Below are 23,603 nucleotides of genomic sequence, written 5' to 3'. Positions count from 1 at the left end.
TGTGGCAACCAGAATTAAGCACAGTACTCCAAGTGGGGTCTGACCAGGGTCCTATATAGCTGCAACATTACCTCTCAGCTCTTAAACTCAATCCCATGGTTGATGAAGGCCAATGCACCATATGCCTTCTTAACCACACAATCAACCTGCGTAGCAGGTTTGAGTGTCCTATGGACTCAGACCCCAAGATCCCTCTGATCCTCCACACTGCCAAGAATCTTACCATTAATACTATATTCTGCCATTATATTTGACCTACCAAAATGAACCACCTCACACTTATATGGGCTGAACTCCATCTGCCACTTCTCAGCCCAGTTTTGCATCCTATCAATGTCCCGTTGTAACCTCTGACAACCCAGTTGCCTTGATTTACTACCGCTTGATATTCCTCATTGAAACCAATCAAATGGGAAAAAGCTTGATAGAGTGGATGTGGAGTGGATTATTCCTATGGTGGGAAAGCCTAATACCAGCCTCAGAATAGAATGCAAACACGAGGAAATCTGCAAATGCTGGAAATTCAAGCAACACATACAAAATGCTGGTGGAACACAGCAGGCCAGAGAGCATCAATAGGAAGAAGTACAGTGGACGTTTCGGGCCGAGACCCTTCCCTCGAAGCACTTTGTGTGTGTTGCTCAGAATAGAAGGGCGTCCTTTTAGAATGGAGCTGAGGAGTAATTTCTCTAGCCAGAGAGTGGTGAATCCGTGGAATTCGTTGCCACAGACAGCTGCAGGGGCCAAGTCTTTCTGTATATTTAAGACAGAAATCGATAAATTTTTGATTGGTCGGGGCATGAAGGATATGGGGAGGAGGCAGAAGATCAGGGCTGACAGGAAAATTGGATCAGCCATGATGAAATGGTGGAGCAGACTCAATGGGCCAAATGGCCTAATTTTGCTCCTATATCTTACGATCTTATGGTCTCGATACCTTAACCGAGGAGGAAAACTGTGTGAATTCTTCCTCTCTATGCCCATCAATATTTTATACATCTCTATAAGATCACTAGTTCCTTCAGTTTGTTATAGACAGGCCAGTTTGTGGGGATGAGCTCCCACTACCTATTTAATGTTCCCAATGGTGTGCATCTCAAATAGCCTCTGACAACCCAGTCCAGCTCCTGGCCTTCATGCCTGACAGAACAGTTTCTGCTGTCAGGAGAAGAGCCAAAAGCAGGTTACTGGCAGCTTAAAACGAGTCACTTTGAGTAGACGGGGCTTGTCAGCTGAGGCTGGCAGATCATCTCGCAATAGGAAAACTCTGACCTCAAACCTCCGCTGTCTTGTGACTGTACCCAGTCTTGGGGATGGCTTCAGGAGTAAACCCTGAGGAAAAAGCCGGAGGTAGAGTCCTACAACACCACTGATGCCAAACTGTATTGGTTTCTGATGTTCCTTTTGATGTGTCAGCTGTTTGGAGAACGAAAACCTGCTGCATGAGCAACAATTTACTCTCCATTTCATACTGCCCTGACTTGTGTACCAGTTTCTATAGTCATGTAAACAGCTTAGACACAATATCCATGTTTGACCCCAACCAATGGAAGGGCCTCATAAGATCAGCTCTCAGTCTCATATGCTCCAAGGAATAAAGTCCTAGACTGTGCAACCTCTCCCACCACTCACTCCCTCTAGTCCCAGCAAGGTCCTTGTAAATAATTCTGCACTCTTTCCAATCACAGGGTGACCAAAACAGAACACAATACTTCCAAGTGCAGCCTCACCAGCATCCAATACAGCTGCACTATGACCTAACTTTTATACTCAGTACCCTGACCGATGAAGTTCAGTGTGCTAAAAGCTGCCTTTATCAACCCATGTGCCCATGACTCCACTCTCTGGGGACCATGTACTTGACCTCCAAGGTCCACCTGTTCTCCAACACTCCTCCGAGCCCTATTGTTCACTGTGTAAGACCTATCTTGATCTGATTTTCCAAAATGCAATAGCGAGCTCTTATCTGAATTAAGTTCCTTCTGTTGTCCTTCAGCCCACTTATTCAGCAGATACATATCCTTCTGTAATTTTTGGTAACCTTTTTCATTGTTCACCTTACCGATTACACCTGGACAACAAAGGTTTTGTGTCTTGAATATCTTTGGGTGTATCTTATGGATTTTGAGCTGCTGATCATGAAATTCACCATGAAATTTCCCTATCATGCATCTTTTCTTGAAATCACCTATATTTGTATTTTAATTCATAACTCAAGTCAGAATAACTGATGCCAAGATTAAGGAAGGCATTTTTGTTGGTCCACAAATCAAACAGACCATCAATGACAGGCAATTTGAAGAACTCCTCGTGGGACCGGAGTAAATCACATGGAAGGCATTCAACAATGTTTTTGATTTTTTTTTTGGCAACTACAGAGCACCAAACTACATGCAGCTGGTTGACAACATGATTCAAGCATACAAAACCATGAAGTGAAACATGTCACTAAAGATTCCTTTTTCGCATTCCCATTTAGAATGCTGCCCTGCAAATCTTGGTGCTGTCAGTGTGGTGAAAGGTTTTACCAGGATATTGCGGTCATGGAGAAACAGTATCAGGGCAACTGGAATCCGTCAATACTGGCTGATTATTGTTAAACACATAAGTGAGAAACCTCAGACACTGACTACAAATGAAAATAATCAACAAAACATTTTAGCATAGTTGAACTTTTGCAAAGCGTCAGCACCGTTATGCAATTAAATGTATTAGTCAATAAAAGATAATTTCTTGTTTTTCCAAATTCCTGCATGATGCCAGAGTCTGAAATTATGTTTGAGTTCAACATCATGTGGTCTATCATACACAATCAAATATCTGACGAAGCAACATTTTCATAACAATTTGCTGTCCAGTATTATTTTCATGTCAAACTTACTAACGATTTCTTGTTTCCTGTATCGAAGGAAAGATGAATGAGTTCAGGGCATGGATCAACACCCAGAATCATGATAATAAAACAATAAGACATAGGAGCAGAATTTGGCCATTTGGCCCATCAAGTCTGCTCCACCATTCAATCATGGCCAATCCTTTTCTCCCCTCAATTCCATTCCTTGACTTTCTCCCTGTAACCTTTGATGCCATGTCCAATCAAGAACCTATCAATCTCTGCCTTAAATACACCCAATGTCCTGGCCATTAATGAGACTCAGGTGCAGGAGGGACAGGACTGGCAGCTCAGTATTCCAGGGGTCCATTGTTTCAGACATGACAGAGCGGGAAAGATTAAAGGAGGAAGGATGGCATTACTAGTCAGGGAAAATATCATGACAGTGCTCCGTCAGGACAGACTGGAGAATTCATCTAGTGAGATATCATGGGTGGAACTGAGAAATAAGAAAGGTATGACCATGTGAATGGGGCTATATTACAGACCACACAACAAGCCTAGGGATTTAAAGCAACAAACTTGTGAAGAGATTGCAGACTGTTGCAAGAAACACAAGGTTGTTATAGTTAGTGATTTTAACTTTCAACATATTGACTAGGAATCCCATACTATAACAGGATTTGATGGGATAGAGTTTGTCAAATGTGGTTATCCCAGACATCCCATCCTGCAAAACATCATTTCAGGGAGGTAGCACCATCAATTTGCGGGAGACTCCTGGAACTTCCGGGAGAGGTGGGATGTCTGCAATAGAGTAACTCCTTAGCAGCTAGCCCGCTAGTTTAAATAACGTTAGCTATGCTAATGAACAAATGACACCTGTTAAACTCACCTCAACATGTCTTTTACAGTTTTAACACGCCATGTGCAATAGTAAAGTCACTGTTGCAAACAGTGCAGCGAGCAACACTGTCATTAATTTTGATCCTTATTAGGCAGGGGTACACTTTAGTGTAGTCTGAGGTGATGTACGTTTTATATTTTCTTTTTTTTTTGGAACACTCTTCCATATCTCTCTCTCTCTCTCCCTCTCTAAAATATCAATTTCTGGGATATTGTATGTAATTTGCAGGCATCAGGGAGCCACTATCGATATGCAGAAGACTCCCGGAACTTCCGGGAGAGGTGGGATGTCTGTGTTCAGAAAATTTTCCTTCATCAGTATGTCAGAGTCCCAAAGAGATACTGTGATACTGGATCTGCTATTAGGGAATGAGACAGAGAAGGTGACAGAAGCTTCTGTAGGGCAGCAGTTTGCATCCAGTGACCACAATGTCATTAGTTTCAAAGTGAATATGTAAAAATAATAATCTGTTCCATTCGTTGAAATTCAAAATTGGAGAAAGGCCAACTTTCATGTCATCAGAAATGATCTGGCAAATGTGGATTCGGACTGGCTGTTTTCTGGCAAAGGTGTACTTTGAAAGTGGAGGCTTTCAAACCCAAATTTTGAGAGTAAAAAGATTGTGCTTGACCGGAAGAATGAAAGTGTATGGAAAGTGTACAGGTGTATGGAACCTTAGTTTTCAAGAGATATTGAGGCCTTGGTTAAGACAGAAAAGAAGATGCATAACAGGAAGAGGCAGGAAGAAACATATAAGGTGCTTATGGAGGACATAAAGTGCAAGGAAACACTTAAGAAAGAAATCAGTAAGGCTAAATGAAAGCATGAAGTTGCTCTAGCAGACAATGTGAAAGAGGGTTCTACAGGTATGTTAAGTGCAAAAGGACTGCTAGGGACAAAATTGGTCCGCTGGAAGATCAGAATGTTAGGTAATCCGTGTGTGGGATCAAAACACATGGGGGAAATCTTAAATGAATTGTTTGCATCTGTATTTACTCAGGAGACAGATGCAGAGTCTTTAGAAGTAAGGCAAAGCAGCATCAACTTCATGGACCACGTACAGATTACAGAGGAGGAGGTGTTTGCTACCCTGACGCAAATCCGGGTGGATAAATTCCTGGGCCTGACAAGGTGTTCCCTCGGACCCTACAAGAGGTGTGCAGAAATGGCTGGGGTCCCAGCAGAGATATTTAAACCATCCTTTGCAAAAGGAGCGGTACCAAAGGATTGAAGAAAAGCCAAAGTTGTTCTGTTGTTTTAAACGGGCTCTGAACACAAACAAGGAAATTTTAGACCAGTGAGTCTGACATTAGTTGTGGGAAAGTTATTGGAAGATATTGTAAGGGACCAGTTATATAAGTACAGTGCCTATAAAAGTATTCACCCCCCCCAGAAGATATAATATTTTATTGTTTTACGGCATTGAATCAGAGTTGATTTAATTTGACATATTTTAACACTGATCAACAGGAAAAGACTCTTCTGTGTCAACGTGAAAGTAGATCACGACAAAATGTTCAAAGTTAATTACAAATATAAAACACAGAATAATTGATTACATAAGTATTCACCCACTTTCATGAGACACACCAAATCATTACTGGTGCAGCAAATTGGCTTTAGAAGTTACATAATTAGTTAAATAGAGATCTGTTTTTGGAGACCTGTGTGCAGTCAAGGTGTTTCAATGGACTGCAGTAAAAATACACCTGTATCTGGGACCAACTGCTGGTGTCAGTATCCTGGCAAAACTATACCATGAAGACAAAAGAACACTCCAAGCAACTCTGCAAAAAGGTTATTGAAAAGCACAAGTTAGGAGATGAATACAGGAAAATTTCCAAGTCACAGAATATCCCTTGGAGTACAGTTAAGTCGATTATCAAGAAATGGAAAGAATATGGCACTGCTGTAAATCTGCCATCCTCAATGTTACAAAAACAAAGGAGCTGGTTTTGGTCTACAGGAGGAATGGAGACAGGCTGGCTCCTATTGACATCAATGGATCTGGGATTGTGAGGCCGAACAGCTTTAAGTTTCTCGGCATGCACATCACCGAGGAGCTCACGTGGTCTGTACTTTCCGGCTATGTGGTGACAAAAGCACAACAGCGCATCTTTTACCTCAGATGGTGGAAGAAGTTTGGTATTGGCCCCAAAATCCTAAAAATTTTCTACAGGGGCACAATTGAGAGCATCCTGACTGGCTGCATCACTGCCTGGTATGGGAACTGTACTTCCCTCAATTACAGGACTCTGCAGAGAGTGGTGCGGACAGCCCAGAGCATCTGTAGATATGAACTTTCCACTATTCAGGATATTTACAAAGACAGATGTGTGAAAAGAGCCTGAAGGATCATTGGGAACCTGAATCACCCCAACCACAATCTGTTCCAGCTGCTACCATCCAGGAAACGGTGCCGCTGCCTAAAAGCCAGGACCAACAGGCTCCGGGACAGCTTCTTCCACCCCGCTATCAGACTGATTAATTCATGCTAATACAATTCTGCTTCTATGTTCTATTGACTATCCTGTTGTACATACTATTTATTATAAATTACTACAAATTGCACATGCACATTGCACATTCAGTCGGAGACATAACGTAGAGATTTTTAGTCCTCATGAAGGATGTAAGTAATAAAGTCAATTAAATTAAATTCAGTTCAAAAACTCAATGACCGTGCAAGAAGAGGAGGAGTGAGAGAGGCCACCAAGACACCAATGACATCTCTGGAGGAGTTACAAGCTTCAGTGGCTGAGACGGGAGAGATTGCGCATACAACTACTGTTGCCCGGGTGCTTCACCAGTCGTAGCTTTATGGGACAGTGGCAAATTGAAAGCCACTGTTGAAAAAAACTCACATGAAATCTTGTCTAGAGTTTGCTGGAAGATATGTGAGAGAACCTGAAGTCAGGTGGAAGAAGGTGCTATGGTCTGATGAAACCAAAATTGAGCTTTTTGGCCATCAGACTAAACACACCATCCCTACCGTGAAGAATGCTGGTGGCTACATCGTGCTGTGGGGATGCTTCACTGCAGCAGGCCCTGGAAGGCTTGTTAAGGGTGAGGGTAAAATGAATGCAGCAAAATACAAGGAAATCCTGGAGGAAAATCTGATGCCGTCTACGAGAGAACTGCGACTTGGGAGATTTGTTTTTCACTAAGACAATGACCCCAAGCATAAAGCCAAAGCTCAGGAATAGCTTAAAAAACAGCAAAGTTAATGTCCTCAAGTGGCCAAGTCAGAGTCTAGACCACAATTGAGAATTTGTGGCTGGACTTAAAAATGGCTGTTCACTCATAATCACCATGCATTCTGACAGAGCTTGAGGAGTTTTGAAGGGGGAGGGTAATTGTGCAATCAATTATTTTGTAATAATTGAAATAAATTTGGACCAACTTGTAGAAAATTGTCTTCACTTTACATGAAAGAGTCTTTGTTTTTGATCAGTGTCAAAAAAGCCAAAATAAATCCACTGAGATTTAATGTCATAAAACATGAAAACTTCGGGGGGGGGGGGTGAATACTTTTTATAGACGCTGTTTTTGGATAGACATAGAATGGCTTCATGCGCGGTCTGGCACATCTAACCAATCTGACTGAGTTGTTCAAGGAAAATTGATGAAGGCAATGCTGTTGATGTTGTCCACGTGGACTTTAGTAAGGCATTTGACAAGGGCCCACATGAGAGGCTAGTCAAGAAGGTTCAGTCGCTCGGCATTCAAGATGAGGTAGTAAATTGGATCAGACATTGGCTTTATGGGAGAAGCCAGAGAGTGGTAGTAGAGGGTTGCCTCTCTGACTGGAGGCCTGTGACTAGTGGTTTGCCACCAAATCGGTGCTGGGTCGTTTGCTGTTTGCCATCTACAGTATATCAATGATCTGGATGATAATGTGGTGAACTGGATGAGCAAATTTACGGATCACACCCAGATTGGGAGTGTAGTGGACTATCATGAGTTGCAAGGGGATTTGCATCAGCTGGGGAAATTCACTGAAAAATGGCAGAGGGAATTTATTGCAGGGAAGTATGTTTTGCACTTCAGTAGGACCAACCAGGAGGTAGCTTTTATACAGTGAACGGAAGGGCACTGAGGAGTGTGGCAGAACAAAGGGATCTGGGAATACAGGTACATAATTTGTTGAAAGTTGTGTCACCGGTAGATAGAGCCATAAAGAAAGCTTCTGCAACATTGGCCTTCATGCATCAATGTATTGAGTACAGGAGATGAGATGTTATGTTGAAGATGTTTAAGGTGTTGGTGAGGCTTAATTTGGAATATTGTGTGCATTTTGGTCACCTACTTGCAGGAAAGATGTAAAAAAATATTTGAAAGAGTACAGAGAAAATTCACAAGGATGTTGCCACATCTGGAGGACCCAAATTATAAGGAAAGATGGAATAGGTAAGTACTGTATTCTTTAGAACACAGAAGATTGAGATGAGATTTGATTGAGGTGTACAAATTATGAGGGGTATAGATAAAGTAAATACAGGTGTGCTTTTTCCGAAGGTTGGGTGGGACTACAACCAAATGTCATGGGTTCAGGATGAAAGGTGAGAGGTTTAAGGAGAACATGAAGGGAAACTTCTACATTCAGAGGGTCGTGAGATTTTGGAATGAGCAGCCAACACAAGTGGTGCATGCCATCACAATTTCAATGTTTGAAAAAAGTTTGGATAGATACATGTATAGTAGGGATACAGAGGGCTATTGTCCCAGTGCAGGTTGATGGGAGAAGGCAATTTAAATATTTTTAGCATGCACTGGATGGGCCAAAAGACCTGCTTCTGTGCTGTACTTCTCTGTGACTCTATAATGTAGGGGAGCAAATTTGTAGACAGATTGCAGACTGTTGCAAGAAACAAATAGAGACATAGAAACATAGAAAACCTGCAGCACAATACAGGGCCTTTGGCCCACAAGGTTGTGCTGAACATGTCCCTATTTTAGAAACTACTAGGGTGACCCATAGCCCTCTATTTTTCTAAGCTCCATGTACCTATCCAAAAGTCTCTTAAAAGACCCTATCATATCCGCCTCCACTACCGTTGCCAGCAGCCCATTCCACTCATTCACCACTCTCTCTGTAAAAAACTTAACCCGAGATCTCCTCTGTACCTACGCCCAAGCACCTTCAAACTGTGCCCTCTTGTGGCAGCCATTTCAGCCCAGAAAAAGCCTTCGACTATCCACGGGTTCACTTTCATCATCTTATACACCTCTATGAGGTCACATCTCATCCTCCGTCACTCCAAGGAGAAAAGGCCGAGTTCACTCAATCTGCTTTCATACAGAATGCTCCCCAATCCAGGCAACATCCTTGTAAATCTCCTCTGCACCCTTTCTATGGTTTCCACATCCTTCCTGTAGTGAGGCGACCAGAACTGAGCATAGTACTCCAAGTGGGGTCCAACCAGGGTCCTATCTATCTGCAATATTGCCTCTCGCCTCTTAAATTCAATTCCACAATTGATGAAGGCCAATACACCATACGCCTTCTTAACCACAGAGTCAACCTGCGCAGCTGCTTTGAGCGTCCTATGGACTCGGACCCCAAGATCCCTCGGAACCTCCACACTGCCAAGAGTCTTACCATTAATATTATGTTCTGCCATCATATTTGACCAACTAAAATGAACCACTTCACACTTATCTGGGTTGAATTCCATCTGCCACTTCTCAGCCCAGTTTTGCATCCCATCAATGTCCCACTGCAACCCCTGACAGCCCTCCACACTATCCCCACAACACCTCCAACCTTTGTGTCATCAGCAAACTTACTAACCCATCCCTCCACTTTTTCATCAGGTCATTTATAAAAATCACAAAGAGTAAGGGTTCCAGAACAGATCCCTGAGGCACACCGCTGGTCACCGACCTCCATGCATAATATGACCCGTCTACAACCACTGTTTGCCTTCTATGGGCATGCCAGTCCTAGATCCACAAAGCAATGTCCCCTTGGATCCCATGCCTCCTTACTTTCTCAATAAGCCTTGCATGGGGTACCTTATCAAATGCTTTGCTGAAATCCATATACACTACATCTACTGCTCTTCCTTCATCAATGTGTTTAGTCACATCCTCAAAAAATTCAATCAGGCTCGTAAGTCACGACCCGCCCTTGACAAAGCCATGCTGACTATTCCTAATCATATTATACCTCTCCAAATGTTCATAAATCCTGCCTCCCAGGATCTTCTCCATCAACTTTCCAACTAAATGGTTGTGATGGTAGGTGATTTTAACTTTCCTCATATTGACTGGGACTCCCATACTGTATAACAGCTGGATGGGAAATTTTTTATCAAATGTGCTCAAGAAAGTTTCCTTAATCACTGCATGGAAGTCCAACAGAAGGAGTGTGTGATACTTGATCTGTTATTAGGGAATGAGACAGGGCAGGTGATCGAAGGGGAACACTTTGCATCCAGTGATCACAATACCATTAGTCTCAAAGTAATTATGGAAGAGGATAGGTCTGGTCCTTTAATTGATATTCCAAATTGTAGAAAGACCAATTTTGGTGGTATCAAAAAGGGTCTGGCAAGTGCCGATTGTGACAGAATATTACTGGCAATGGTGTACTTGTTAAGTGAGAGACTTTCAAAAGGGAAACTTTGAGAGTACAGAGATTGTATGTCCCGGTCAGAATAAGAGGCAGGGATAACAGGTTTAAAGAACATTGTTTTGAAGAGATATTGTGGTCCTAGTTAAGAAAAAGAAGGAGGTACATAACAGGTATAGGCAGGCAGGAACAAATGAGGTACTTCAGGAGTGAAAGAGTTGCAAGAAGAAAATCAGGAGGGCTAAAGAAGACACGTGGAAGATCAGAGTGGTATCCACGCACAGAGCTGACAGAAATGTGGAAGATCTTAAATGGATTTTTGCATCAGTATTTACTCGAGAGACAGAATCTATTGATGTCAGCTGTGCAGTAGTGAGGTAATGAACCCGATAAAGATTATGGAGGAGGAGGTGTTTGCTGTCTTGAGGCAAATTAGGATGGATAAACACAGGACCTGACCAGATGTTCTCTCAGAGATATTTTAAACATCTTTAGCCATGGGTGAGGGGCCAGAGGATTGGAGGATAGCTGATGTTATTTAAGAAAAAGCCAGGAAATCATAGGCATCTGAGCCTAACATCAGTAGTGGGAAAGTTTTTGGGAAGTATTCTAAGGGATCGGATAAAAAATTATTTGGACAGACAGTGACTGATTCCGGATAGCCAATACGGCTTTGTGTGTGATAGATTTGTCTAAGCTATCTTATAGGTGAATGCTAAGCGCTAATGCTAAGAAGGCACTCTGTGAACTGTACGGGGCTATTCGCGAACTGCAGAACGCACACCCTAATGAACTGTTTATTGTCACCGGAGATTTCAACCACGCAAACCTCAAGTCAGTGCTCCCCAAATTCCATCAGCATGTAGACTTTGCAACGAGAGGGGCGAATGCATTGGACCTTGTTTATACAAACATTCCCGATGCGTACCGCAGAGCCCTGCCCCCACCTCGGTTACTCAGACCACATCTCTGTTGTGCTAATCCCAGCGTACAGACCACTCGTCAGGCACTCCAGACCAGTTCAGAAGCAGGTGAAAACCCGGCCAGCTGGAGCCATCTCTACTCTTCAAGACTGCTTTCAGCATACTGACTGGCACATGTTCAGGGAGGCTGTAACCGATGGCGACTCTACCAACTTACAGGAGTACATGGCATCAGTGACTAGCTACATCAGAAAGAGCATCAATGACGTCACTGTGTCCAAGACCATCACTACACGCACTAACCAGAAGCCATGGATGACCGCTGAGGTGCGTGCGCGGCTGAGGATCAGAGACTCCGACTTCAGAGCCGGCGACAAGGCAGCCCTAACAATAGCAAGGGCCAAGCTGTCCCCGGCCATCAGAGAGGCAAAGTGTGCACACGCCCAGCGAATCCACAGCCGCTTCCAGGACAACGGCGGCACGTGGCGCATGTGGAAGTGCATTCAGGACATCACCAACTACAGGACAACACCACCTGACTGTGCAGGTGATTCCTCCCTCCCAGATGCACTGAACAACTTCTATGCTCATTTCAAGATGGAAAATGATGTGGTGGTGAGGAAGACCACCCCTCCTCCGAATGACCAGGTGTTGTGTCTCACCATGGCCGATGTGAGGAAAATCCTATGCACAGTCAACCCACAGAAGGCTGCTGGACCAGACAATATTCCTGGTAGAGTGCTCAGAGGATGTGCAGACCAGCTGGCAGATGTTCTCACTGACATCTTCAACATCTTCCTGAGCAGCACCATCGTTCCCACGTGTTTCAAGGCCACCACCATCGTCCCCGTGCCGAAGAAGTCTTCAGTATCCTGCCTCAGTGACTACCATCCCGTTGCACTCACATCCATCATCATGAAGTGTTTCGAGAGGCTCGTCATGAGGCACATCAAGACCCTGCTGCCCCCCTCACTGGATCCCCTGCAGTTCGTGTACCGTCCCAACCGTTCAACAGACAACGCTATCGCCACCACCCTCCACCTGGCCCTCACCCACCTGGACAAAAAAGACACGTACGTTCGAATACTGTTCATAGACTTCAGTTCAGCATTCAACACAATAATTCCTCAGCACCTGATTGGAAAGCTGAAACTGCTGGGCCTGAACACCTCCCTCTGCAACTGGATCCTAGACTTCCTGACTGGGAGACCTCAGTCAGTCCGGATTGGGAGCAGTATCTCCAACACCATCACACTGAGCATGGGGGCCCCCCAGGACTGTGTGCTCAGTCCACTGCTGTCCACTCTGCTGACCCACGACTGTGCTGCAACACACAGCTCAAACCACATCATCAAGTTCGCCAATAACACAACCGTGGTGGGTCTCATCAGCAAGAATGATGAGTCAGCATACAGAGAGGAGGTGCAGCGGCTAACGGATTGGTGCAGAGCCAACAACCTGTCTCTGAATGTGAACAAAACAAAAGAGATGGTTGTTGACTTCAGGAGGACACGGAGCGACCACTCTCCACTGAACATCGATGACTCCTCCGTAGAAATCGTTAAGAGCACCAAATTTCTTGGTGTTCATCTGGCGGATAAACTCACCTGGTCCCTCAACACCAGCTCCATAGCCAAGAAAGCACAGCATCGTCTTTACTTTCTGCGGAGGCTGAGAAAAGTCCATCTCCCACCCCCCATCCTCACCACATTCTATAGAAGTTGTATTGAGAGCATCCTGAGCAGCTGCATCACTGCCTGGTTCGGAAACTGCACCATCTCGAATTGCAAGACCCCACAGCGGATAGTGAGGTCAGCTGAGAAGATCATCGGGGTCTCTCTTCCCGCCATTACAGACATTTGCACCACACACTTCATCTGCAAAGCTAACAGCATTATGAAGGAACTCACGCACCCCTCATACAAACTCTTCTCCCTCCAGCCATCTGCTAAAAGGCACTGAAGCATTCGGGCTCTCACGACCAGACTGTGTAACAGTTTCTTCCCCCAAGCCATCAGACTCCTCAATACCCAGAGTCTAGACTGACACCAACCTACTGCCCTCTACTGTGCCTATTGTCTTGTTTATTATTTATTGTACTGGCTTGCACTGTTTTGTGCACTTTATGCAGTCCTGTGTAGGTCTGTAGTCTAGTGTAGTTTTGTGTTGTTCTACATAGTCCAGTGTAGTTTTTGTGTTGTTTCATGTGGCACCATGGTCCTGAAATGTCTCATTTTTACTATGACTGTACCAGCAGTTATAGTCGATATGACAATAAGACTGACTTGACTTGACTTGACTTGACCAGAGATTTTGAGGAAGTTACAAAGTTGATGAAGGCAAGGCAGTGGATGTTGTCTACATGCACTTTAGCAAGGCCTTTGAGAAGGTCCTGCATGGTAGTTTGGTCAAGAAGGTTCAGTCGATTGGCTTTCAAGATTGCAAGAGTCTTTGATTTCTCGTTTGAAGTCAGGGAGCATTGTAGGTGGCTGCCTCTCTGACTGGAGGCCTGTGACTAGTGGTCTGCCGCAAGGATCAGTGCTGGGTATATTGTTGTTTATCATCCATAACAGCAAACTGGATAATAATGTGGTAAACTGTATCATTAAATTTAGAGATGGCATCAAGATTGGAGGTTAGTGGACAGTGAGGAAGACGATCAGAGTTTACAGCAGATCTGGAAGACCTAGAAAAATGGGATGAAAAATGACAGACGCAGTTTAACACAGACAAGTGTGAGGTGTTGCACTTCAGTAGAACCAGCCACGGTTGGTCTTACACGGTGAGTGGTTGGGCACTGAGGAATGTGGTAGAACAGAGGGATCTGGGAATACAGTCCATAATTCATTGAAAATGGTGTCTCAAGTAGATAGGGTCATAAAGAAAACTCTTTGGCATATTGGCCTTCATACATCAATGTATTGAGTACACGAGTGGAATGTTAGCTTGAAATTGAATAAGATGTTTTGCAGCCTCAGTTGACTTGCTTTGAACTTTATTCACTGAAATGTGGATGATTGAGGGGAGATTTTACAGAGGTATACAAAATTATGAGGGGTTTTCCCACACTGATCATTGAGCCAGAAATTCCACTCTGATCGTATTAGCCCTGGGTCAATTTATAGAAGTTTCAAGTAGTAATCTGGATGATTATTTTTATGGAACTTCTTTTTAAATTGGACCATACCTGTGACACCAACAGAACTTTCATCTTGGGCACAGCAATGCCAATAGTTCACAGCTAGGTCAATGCAGCAGATGCTAATGTTTGGAAATGTTTTGTAATGCTAATGTTTTGTAAAATGTTCTAAGTTGTATCCACTCAGATGGAATTTATGTTTCACCTGAGTGTCAAAGGATTGAAAATATCTGTGTTGATGTCCAACCCAAATGGACAAGTTGTGGATTCAATTGGCCTTTAATGTGTGCCAGATATAAAAGATGCACCAACAGCAAAATTGTCACTAACAGGAGACTTTGTTTAAAAACAAGTGACAGTTTTCAACAAGCATATGATTTTGGCAAAGACATGATGGAGATAAACCATTCTTTGGTAGTTAGGTTTTCAGGAGAAATTAGATCACCTTAGCCCTTCACCGATCAAACATAATTTACAAACCTGATATTGTAATAATTGCTGTATGTTCCATTTTCAAACGGTCGCTCCTGATAATGCACTTCAGTTTGCCTGATGATTGCCTCGTTACTCTAACACTGCTCTCAACATTTACAAGACCCGAGTCTCTGTGGTACTTTGTCTCAGCCTCTGTTAATGCATTCCCATCCTCACTGATCCATTGGATCTCTGGCTCAGGTTTCCATCCACTGGATTTACACACAAGCTGGATTCCCGCTCCATGGTATCCCTTCATCTGAATCCGAGGTTCACTCCCCGAACCTGCAGTTAATAACAGATGGAGAAACAACAGTCATTCAGAAAAATGTAACATGAATTCATAAAGCATAAGTATTAAATCTGCTTCCAATCACGTTTATTGAATTCTAACCTTTTCTAGTTCATCAACTTGAGACTTTAACTGTTTTTCTCTCCGCAGATGCTGCCTGATGAAGTATGTAAGTCTTTGGAAGCTGAATTCAGACAAGATGTTTCAGGAATATAAAGAAAGCCAGAAAGAACACACGGAAGGAATAAGGGGGGTGAAAAATGGACATGAAATGCTATTGGCAATTAGAATTAAAGAAAATATCAAGGCGTTTTTTATGTACATTAAAAGCAAAAGGGTAACAAAACTTGTTCGCTTAGGATTAGATTATGGAAGATAGTGAAATCAATCCAGGAAATCCTGCTACGCCAGGACATTTTGAAATAAAGTAGAAGGTGGTTTTGGGTCTTTCAAAGAGAAATGGATTGGATAAATCCCCAGGGCCTGTGGAATCTATCGCCACAATAGGTCAATGGCAGCTGCAATCTCAATGGCTCTTCACATGGCCTTAGACCACCTGGACAATACAAACACCTACGTCAGGATGCTGTTTATCGACTATACCTTAGCATTCAACGCCATCATTCTCAAAATTCTGACTGAGAAGTTACAGAATCTGGGCCTCTGTACCTCTCTCTGCAATTGGATCCTCGACTTCCTAACTAGAAGACCACAATCTGTGTGGATTAGTGATAATATCTCCACCTCACTGACAATTAACACTGGCGCACCTCAGGGATGTGTGTTTAGCCACTGCTCTACTCTCTATATACATAGAAACATAGAAAATAGGTGCAGGAGTAGGCCATTCGGCCCTTCGAGACTGCACCACCATTTATTATGATCATGGCTGATCATCCAACTCAGATCACCGCCCCAGCCTTCCCTCCATACCCCCTGACCCCCGTAGCCACAAGGGCCATATCTAACTCCCTCTTAAATATAGCCAATGAACTGGCCTCAACTGTTCCCTGTGGCAGAGAATTCCACAGATTCACCACTCTCTGTGTGAAGAAGTTTCTCCTAATCTCAGTCCTAAAAGGCTTCCCCTCTATCCTCAAACTGTGACCCCTCATTCTGGACTTCCCCAACATCGGGAACAATCTTCCTGCATCAAGCCTGTCCAATCCCTTTAGGATCTTATACGATTCAATCAGATCCCCCCTCAATCTTCTAAATTCCAAAGAGTACAAACCCACTTCACCCATTCTTTCTTCATATGAAAGTCCTGCCATCCCAGGAATCAATCTGGTGAACCTTCTCTGTACTCCCTCTATGGCAAGGATGTCTTTCCTCAGATTAGGGGACCAAAACTGCACACAATACTCCAGGTGCGGTCTCACCAAGGCCTTGTACAACTGCAGTAGTACCTCCCTGCTCCTGTACTCAAATCCTCTCGCTATAAATGCCAGCATACCATTCGCCTTTTTCACCGCCTGCTGTACCTGCATGCCCACTTTCAATGACTGGTGTATAATGACACCCAGGTCACGTTGCACCTCCCCTTTTCCTAATCGGCCACCATTCAGATAATAATCCGTTTTCCTATTTTTGCCACCAAAGTGGATAACTTCACATTTATCCACATTAAATTGCATCTGCCATGAATTTGCCCACTCACCCAACCTATCCAAGTCACCCTGCATCCTCTTAGCATCCTCCTCACAGCTAACACTGCCACCCAGCTTCGTGTCATCCGCAAACTTGGAGATGCTGCATTTAATTCCCTCATCCAAGTCATTAATATATATTGTAAACAACTGGGGTCCCAGCACTGAGCCTTGCGGTACCCCACTAGTCACCGCCTGCCATTCTGAAAAGGTCCCGTTTATTCCCACTCTTTGCTTCCTGTCTGCTAACCAACTCTCCACCCACACCAATACCTTACCCCCAATACCGTGTGCTTTAAGTTTGCACACTAATCTCCTGTGTGGTACCTTGTCAAAAGCCTTCTGAAAATCCAAATATACCACATCCACTGGTTCTCCCCTATCCACTTTACTAGTTACATCCTCAAAAAAATAATAATAATATAATAATATAATAATAATAATAATAATGGCAGTATCCATTATTATACCCATGACAGTGTGGCTAGGTATAGCTCAAATACCATCTATAAATTTGCTGATGATACAACCATTGTTGGCAGAGTCTCAGATGGAGATGAGAGGGTGTACAGGAGCGAGATATGCAAACTAATAGAATGGTGTCACAGCAACAACCTTGTACTCAACGTCAGTAAGATGAAAGAGCTGATTGTGGACTTCAGGAGGGGTAAGACGAAGGAATACATACCAATCCTGATAGAGGGATCAGAAATGGAGAGAGTGAGCAATTTCAAGTTTCTGGGTGTCAAGATCTCTGAGGATCTAACCTGGTCCCAACATATCGATGCAGTTATAAAGAAGGCAAGACAGCGACTACACGTCATTAGGAGTTTGAAGAGATCTGGTATGACAACAAAAACATTCAAAAACTCTGTAGGTTTACCGTGGAGAGCATTCTGACAGGCTGCATCACTGTCTGGTATGGGGGGGGCGGGTGGAGGTTACTGACAGGACAGAAAGAAGCTGCAGAAGGTTGTAAATTTCATTGGCTCCATCTTGGGTACCAGTATACGAAGTACTTGGGAAGTACATCTTCAAGGAGTGGTGTCTCAGAAAGGCAGTATCCATTATTAAGGACTTCCAGCACCCAGGGCATGCCCTTTTCTCACTGTTACCATCAGATAGGAGGTACAGAAGCCTGAAGGCACACACTCAGAGATTCAGGAACAGCTTCTTCCCTCTGCCATCCGATTCCTAAATGAATATTGAATCCATGAATACTAGCTCACTTTTTTAATATATTTTATTTCTGTATTTGCATGATTTTTAATATATTTAATACAGTATAGGTATATTGTAATTGATTTATATTTTTCCTCTTCTATATTATGTATTGCATTGAACTGCTGCTGCTCAGTTAACAAATTTCACGACACATGGCGATAATAGACGGGTTACACTTGAACTACAAGGGGACCAATATCCTTTCAGGGAGGTTTGTTAATGCTATTGGGGAGGCTTTAAACTAGATTTGCAGGGGGCTGGGAACCACAGTGCCAGAGCTGACAGCGGGGCTCGGGTGAAAATAAATAAGTTCAAGCAAAGCCGCTAATAGAAAGGTTGTGAGTGGTGGTAAAAATCTTCTGAGGTGTATATATTTCAATGCTAGGAGTATTGCGGGGAAGGCGGATGAGTTGAGGGCGTGGATTGACACGTGGAATTATGACGTTATAGCAATTAGTGAAACTTGGCTACAGGAGGGGCAGGACTGGCAGCTTAATATTCCGGGGTTCCGATGTTTCAGATGTGATCAAGGCAGAGGAATGAAAGGTGGGGGAGTAGCATTGCTTGTCAGGGAAAATGTTACAGCAGTGCTCAGGCAGGACAGATTAGAGGGCTTGACTACTGAGTCCTTATGGGTGGAGCTGAGAAACAGGAAAGGTACGGCCACATTAGTGGGGTTGTATTCTAGACCACCAAATAGTCAACGAGAATTGGAGGAGCAAATCTGCAGAGAGATAGCAGGAAACTGCAGGAAACATAAAGTTGTGGTAGTAGGGGATTTTCATTTTCCACATATTGATTGGGACTCCCATACTGTTAGGGGTCTAGATGGTTTAGACTTTGTAATGTGTGTTCAGGAAAGTTTTCTAAATCAATATATAGAGGTACCAACTAGAGGGGATGCAATATTAGATCTCCTATTAGGAAACGAGTTAGGACAAGTGATGGAAGTGTGAATAGGGGAGCACTTAGGTTCCAGTGATAACACCATTAGTTTCAACTTGATCATGGATAGAGAGCCAAAGAGTGGTAGTAGATGATTGCTTCTCAGAGTGGAGGCCTGTGACTAGTTGTGTGCCACAGGGATCAGTGCTGGGTCCATTGTTATTTGTCATCTATATCAATGACCTGGATGATAATGTGGTAAATTGGATCAGCAAATTTGCTGATGATACAAAGATTGGACGTGTAGTGGACAGTGAGGAAGGTTTTCAAAGCTTGCAGAGGGACTTGGACCAGCTGGAAAAATGGGCTGAAAAATGACAGACGGAGTTTAATACAGACAAGTGTGAGGTATTGCACTTTGGAAGGACAAACCAAGGTAGAACATACAGGGTAAATGGTAAGGCACTGAGGAGTGCAGTAGAACAGAGGGATCTGGGAATACAGATACAAAATTCCCTAAAAGTGGCGTCACAGGTAGATAGGGTCGTAAAGAGAGCTTTTGGTACATTGGTCTTTATTATTCAAAGTATTGAGTATAAGAGCTGGAATGTTATGATGAGGTTGTATAAGGCATTGGTGAGGCCGAATCTGGAGTACTGTGTTCAGTTTTGATCACCAAATTACAGGAAGGATATAAATAAGGTTGAAAGAGTGCAGAGAAGGTTTACAAGGATTTTGCCGGGACTTGAGAAACTCAGTTACAGAGAAAGGTTGAATAGGTTAGGACTTTATTCCCTGGAGCGTAGAAGAATGAGGGGAGATTTGATAGAGGTATATAAAATTATGATGGGTATAGATAGAGTGAATGCAAGCAGGCTTTTTCCACTGAGGCAAGGGGAGAAAAAACAGAGGACATGGGTTAAGGGTGAGGGGGGAAAGTTTAAAGGGAACATTAGGGAAAGCTTCTTCACACAGAGAGTGGTGGGAGTGTGGAATGAGCTGCCAGACGAGGTGGTAAATGCGGGTTCTTTTTTAACATTTAAGAATAAATTGGACAGATACATGGATGGGAGGTGTATGGAGGGATATGGGCCGTGTGCAGGTCAGTGGGACTAGGCAGAAAATGGTTCGGCACAGCCAAGAAGGGCCAGAAGGCCTGTTTCTGTGCTGTAGTTTTTCTATGGTTTCTAATAATAAACCTGATTCTGTTTCTGATCTATACCAAGTTCAAAGTACATTTTATTGTCAGAGTACATAAATAAGCCCCAAGATTCATTTTCCTTCGGACTTACTCAGCAAACCTGCAAAATTGTAGCTGTAACAGGGTCAATGAAAGATCCAGTAGAGTGCAGAAGACAACAAACTGCAAACGTAAAATTATATAAATAGCAATAAATAATATGAAATAACAAAAACAATCAAAGGGAGATCATCGGTTGTGGGAACATCTCAATGGATGGGCAAGTGAGTGTAGTTATCTCCTTTTGTTCAAGAGTCTGATGATTGAGGGCTCGTAACTGTTCTTGAACCTGGTGGTGTAAGTCCTGAGGCTCTTGTACCTTCTACCTGATGGCAGCAGTGAGAAAAGAGCATGAGCTGGGCGGTGAGGGTCTCTGATGATGGATGCTGCTGTTATATGAAGGTGTTCATTTTGATGCCCTCAATGGTTAGGAGGGCTTTACCCATGATATACTGGGTCAAATCCAGTACCTTTTGCAGGATTTTCTGTTCAGAGGCATTGGTGTTCCCACATGAGGCCGTGTTGCTGCCAGTCAATACACTTTCTGCCACACAATTATAGACTTCTGTCAAAATTTTTGATGTATTCTATTCAATATATGTAATTGATTTAGTTGTTTATTTATTATGATGTTTTAATTATTTTTTTCTCTCTCTCTGCTAGATTATGTATTGCATTGAACTGCTGAGTTAACAAATTTCACATCACATGCGGGTGATAATAAATCTGATTCTAATGTCATGCTGAATCTCTGCATGCTGCTAAGGAACTAGAGGCACTGCCATACTTTCTTCACAATTACACTGACATGCTGAGTCCAGGACAGGCCCTCTACAATAGTAACACCCAGGAATTTAAAGTTGCTAACCCTCTCACATCTGACCCACCAATGCTTTCCCTCTTCTGAAGTCCCTTGGTCTTGCTGACATTGAGTGAGAGATTGTTGTTATTAGATTAGATTCAACTGTATTGTCATTATGCCGAGTACTGATACAAAGCCAATGAAACGCAGATAGCATCTAACCAGAAATGCAAAGAATAGTGTTATTTAGAAGATAACTGCAAATAAAAAGTAAGTGCTACAGCACACAAATATAAAAGTGCTGGGTACAATATGGGTGCAATACTGCTTAGTGCTGTGATGAGAGGTTCAGCAGGGTCACAGCCTCAGGGAAGAAGCTCTTCCTATGCCTGCTGGTGTGGGAGCAGAGGCTCCTGTAGCGCCTTTCGGATGGGAGGAGAGTAAAAAGTCCATGGTTCGGGTGAGATGCATCATTGATAATGCTTTTCGCCCTGCCCAGGCAGCGTTTATGGTAGATGTTCTCAAATGGTGGGCAATTGGGTGCTGATAATGCGCTGGGCAGTTTCCACCACACGCTTTTGCCGTCCAATACGGGACAATTGCCATACCACTCTGAGATGCAGTTGGTGAGTATGCTCTCAATGGTACAGTGGTATCCTGGGACAGAGGTGAGCTTTCTTGAAGCTCCGCAGGAAATAAAGGCGCTGTTGCACCTTTTTGATCAGGATGGAGGCGTTCAACAACCAGGTGAGAGCCTCGGAAATGTGGACACCAAGGAATTTGAAGCTTGATACACGCTCCACTGCAGCTCCGTTGATGTAGATGGGGATGTGAGTGTGGCTCCTAGCATGCCTGAAGTCCACAATGATCTCCTTAGTCTTCTGGGTGTTAAGGCCAGGTGCTGGACCTCATCCCTGTCGGCCGTCTTGTCATCCCCTCTGATCAGGCCAACCACTGTGGTGTCATCTGCGAACTTGATTATGAAGTTAGAACCATGTACAGGAACGCAGTCACAGGTGAAAAGGGAGTACAGAAGAGGGCTCAGCACACAGCCTTGAGGCACGCCGGTGTTCAGGGTGAGAGTGGAGGAGGAGAGGTTGTCTAACTTAACAGATTGGGGTCTGTTAGTCAGAAAGTCCAAGGTCCAAATGCAGAGGGATGAGCTGATACCAAGCTGGCAAAGTTTGGTGATCAGCGTGGAAGGGATCACAGCATTGAATGCCGAACTAAAGTCAATGAACAGCCTAGTGGAGAGTTAGTCCTAGCACATGGGGAGACAGATAAGTGGGTAGCAATCAGGAGAGGGAAGGGCAAGAAGCAGATGCTAGAGAGTACCCCAGTAGCTCTCCGCCTTCACAATAAGTACTCCTGTTTGAGTACTGTTGGAATGAACGGCCAACCTGGTGGAAGTAACAAAGTCTGGCCCTGTGGCTCAGAAGGATAGGGAAAGGAAGAGGATGGTAGCAGTGATAGGGGGCTCTATAGTTAGGGGGTCAGACAGGCAAGAAATGTGGATGCAGGAAAGAAACGCGGATGGTAGTTTGTCTCCCAGGTGCCAGGGTCCGGGATGTTTCTGATCACGATCATGATATCCTGAAGTAGGAAGGAGAACAGCCAGAGGTTGTGGTACATATTGGTACCAACAACATAGGTAGGAAAAGGGAGGAGGTCCTGAAAACAGACTGCAGGGAGTTAGGAAGGAAGTTGAGAAGCAGGACCTCAAAAGTAGTAATCTCAGGATTACTGCCTGTGCCATGTGACAGTGAGAATAGGAATAGAATGAGGTGGAGGATAAATGTGTGGCTGTGGGATTGGAGCGGGGGGCAGGGATTCAGATTTCTGGATCATTGGGACCTCTTTTGGGGCAGGTGTGACCTGGACAAAAAGGACGGGTTGCACTTGAATCCGAGGGGGACCAATATCCTGGCGGGGAGATTTGCTAAGGCTATTGGGGAGGGTTTAAACTAGAATTACTGCGGGGTGGGAACCAAATTGAAGTAACGAGGAAAGGGAGTTTTGCTCACAAATAGAGAAAGCTTGGAGACAGTGTGAAAGAGAGGATAGGCAGGTGATAGAGAAGGATGCGCTCAGACCGATGGTTTGAGATGTGTCTGTTTTAATGCGAGGAGTAATATGAACAAAGCGTATGAGCTTAGAGCGTGGATCAGCACTTGGAGCTATGATGTTGTGGCCATTACAGAGACTTCAATGGTGTAGGGACAGGAATGGCTACTTCAAGTGCCAGGCTTTAGGTATTTCAGAAAGGACAGGGAGAGAGGCAAAAGAGGTGGGGGTGTGGCACTGTTGATCAGAGATAGTGTCACGGCTGCCGAAAGAGAGGAAGTCATGGAGGGGTTGTCTACAGAGTCTCTGTGGGTGGAGGTTAGGAACAGGAAGGGATCAATAACTCTACTGGGTGTTTTTTATAGACCACCCGTAGTAACAGGGACATTGAGGAGCAGATAGGGAGACAAAGATAAATTCTGCAAGGGTGTAACAACAACAGGGCTGTTGTGGTGGGAGATTTTAATTTCCCAAATATTGATTGGCATCTATCTAGAGTAAGGTGTTTAGATGGGGTGGAGTTTCTTTGGTGTGTTCAGGAAGTTTTCTTGACACATTATGTAGATAAGCTGAGAAGAGGAAAGGCTGTACTTG

The 23,603-nt window shown here is 43.8% G+C and overlaps 1 protein-coding gene across 1 annotated transcript in view; it reads right to left on the bottom strand.

Annotated features, from left to right (window-relative positions):
* The window catches only part of LOC140198254 (butyrophilin subfamily 3 member A3-like), a 98,256-nt gene that overhangs the window by 20,723 nt on the left and 53,930 nt on the right, over positions 1-23,603 (bottom strand). Inside the window, exon 4 of the mRNA XM_072259311.1 lies at positions 14,860-15,138. Coding sequence (XP_072115412.1) covers positions 14,860-15,138 — 279 coding nt within the window. The remainder of the gene's footprint in view (positions 1-14,859; positions 15,139-23,603) is intronic.

Source organism: Mobula birostris, chromosome 5 (genome assembly GCF_030028105.1).
Source record: "Mobula birostris isolate sMobBir1 chromosome 5, sMobBir1.hap1, whole genome shotgun sequence".
Taxonomy (NCBI): Eukaryota; Metazoa; Chordata; class Chondrichthyes; order Myliobatiformes; family Myliobatidae; genus Mobula; species Mobula birostris.
Note: the sequence above shows the minus strand (reverse complement) of the source record. Positions and strands in the feature narration are given on the sequence as shown.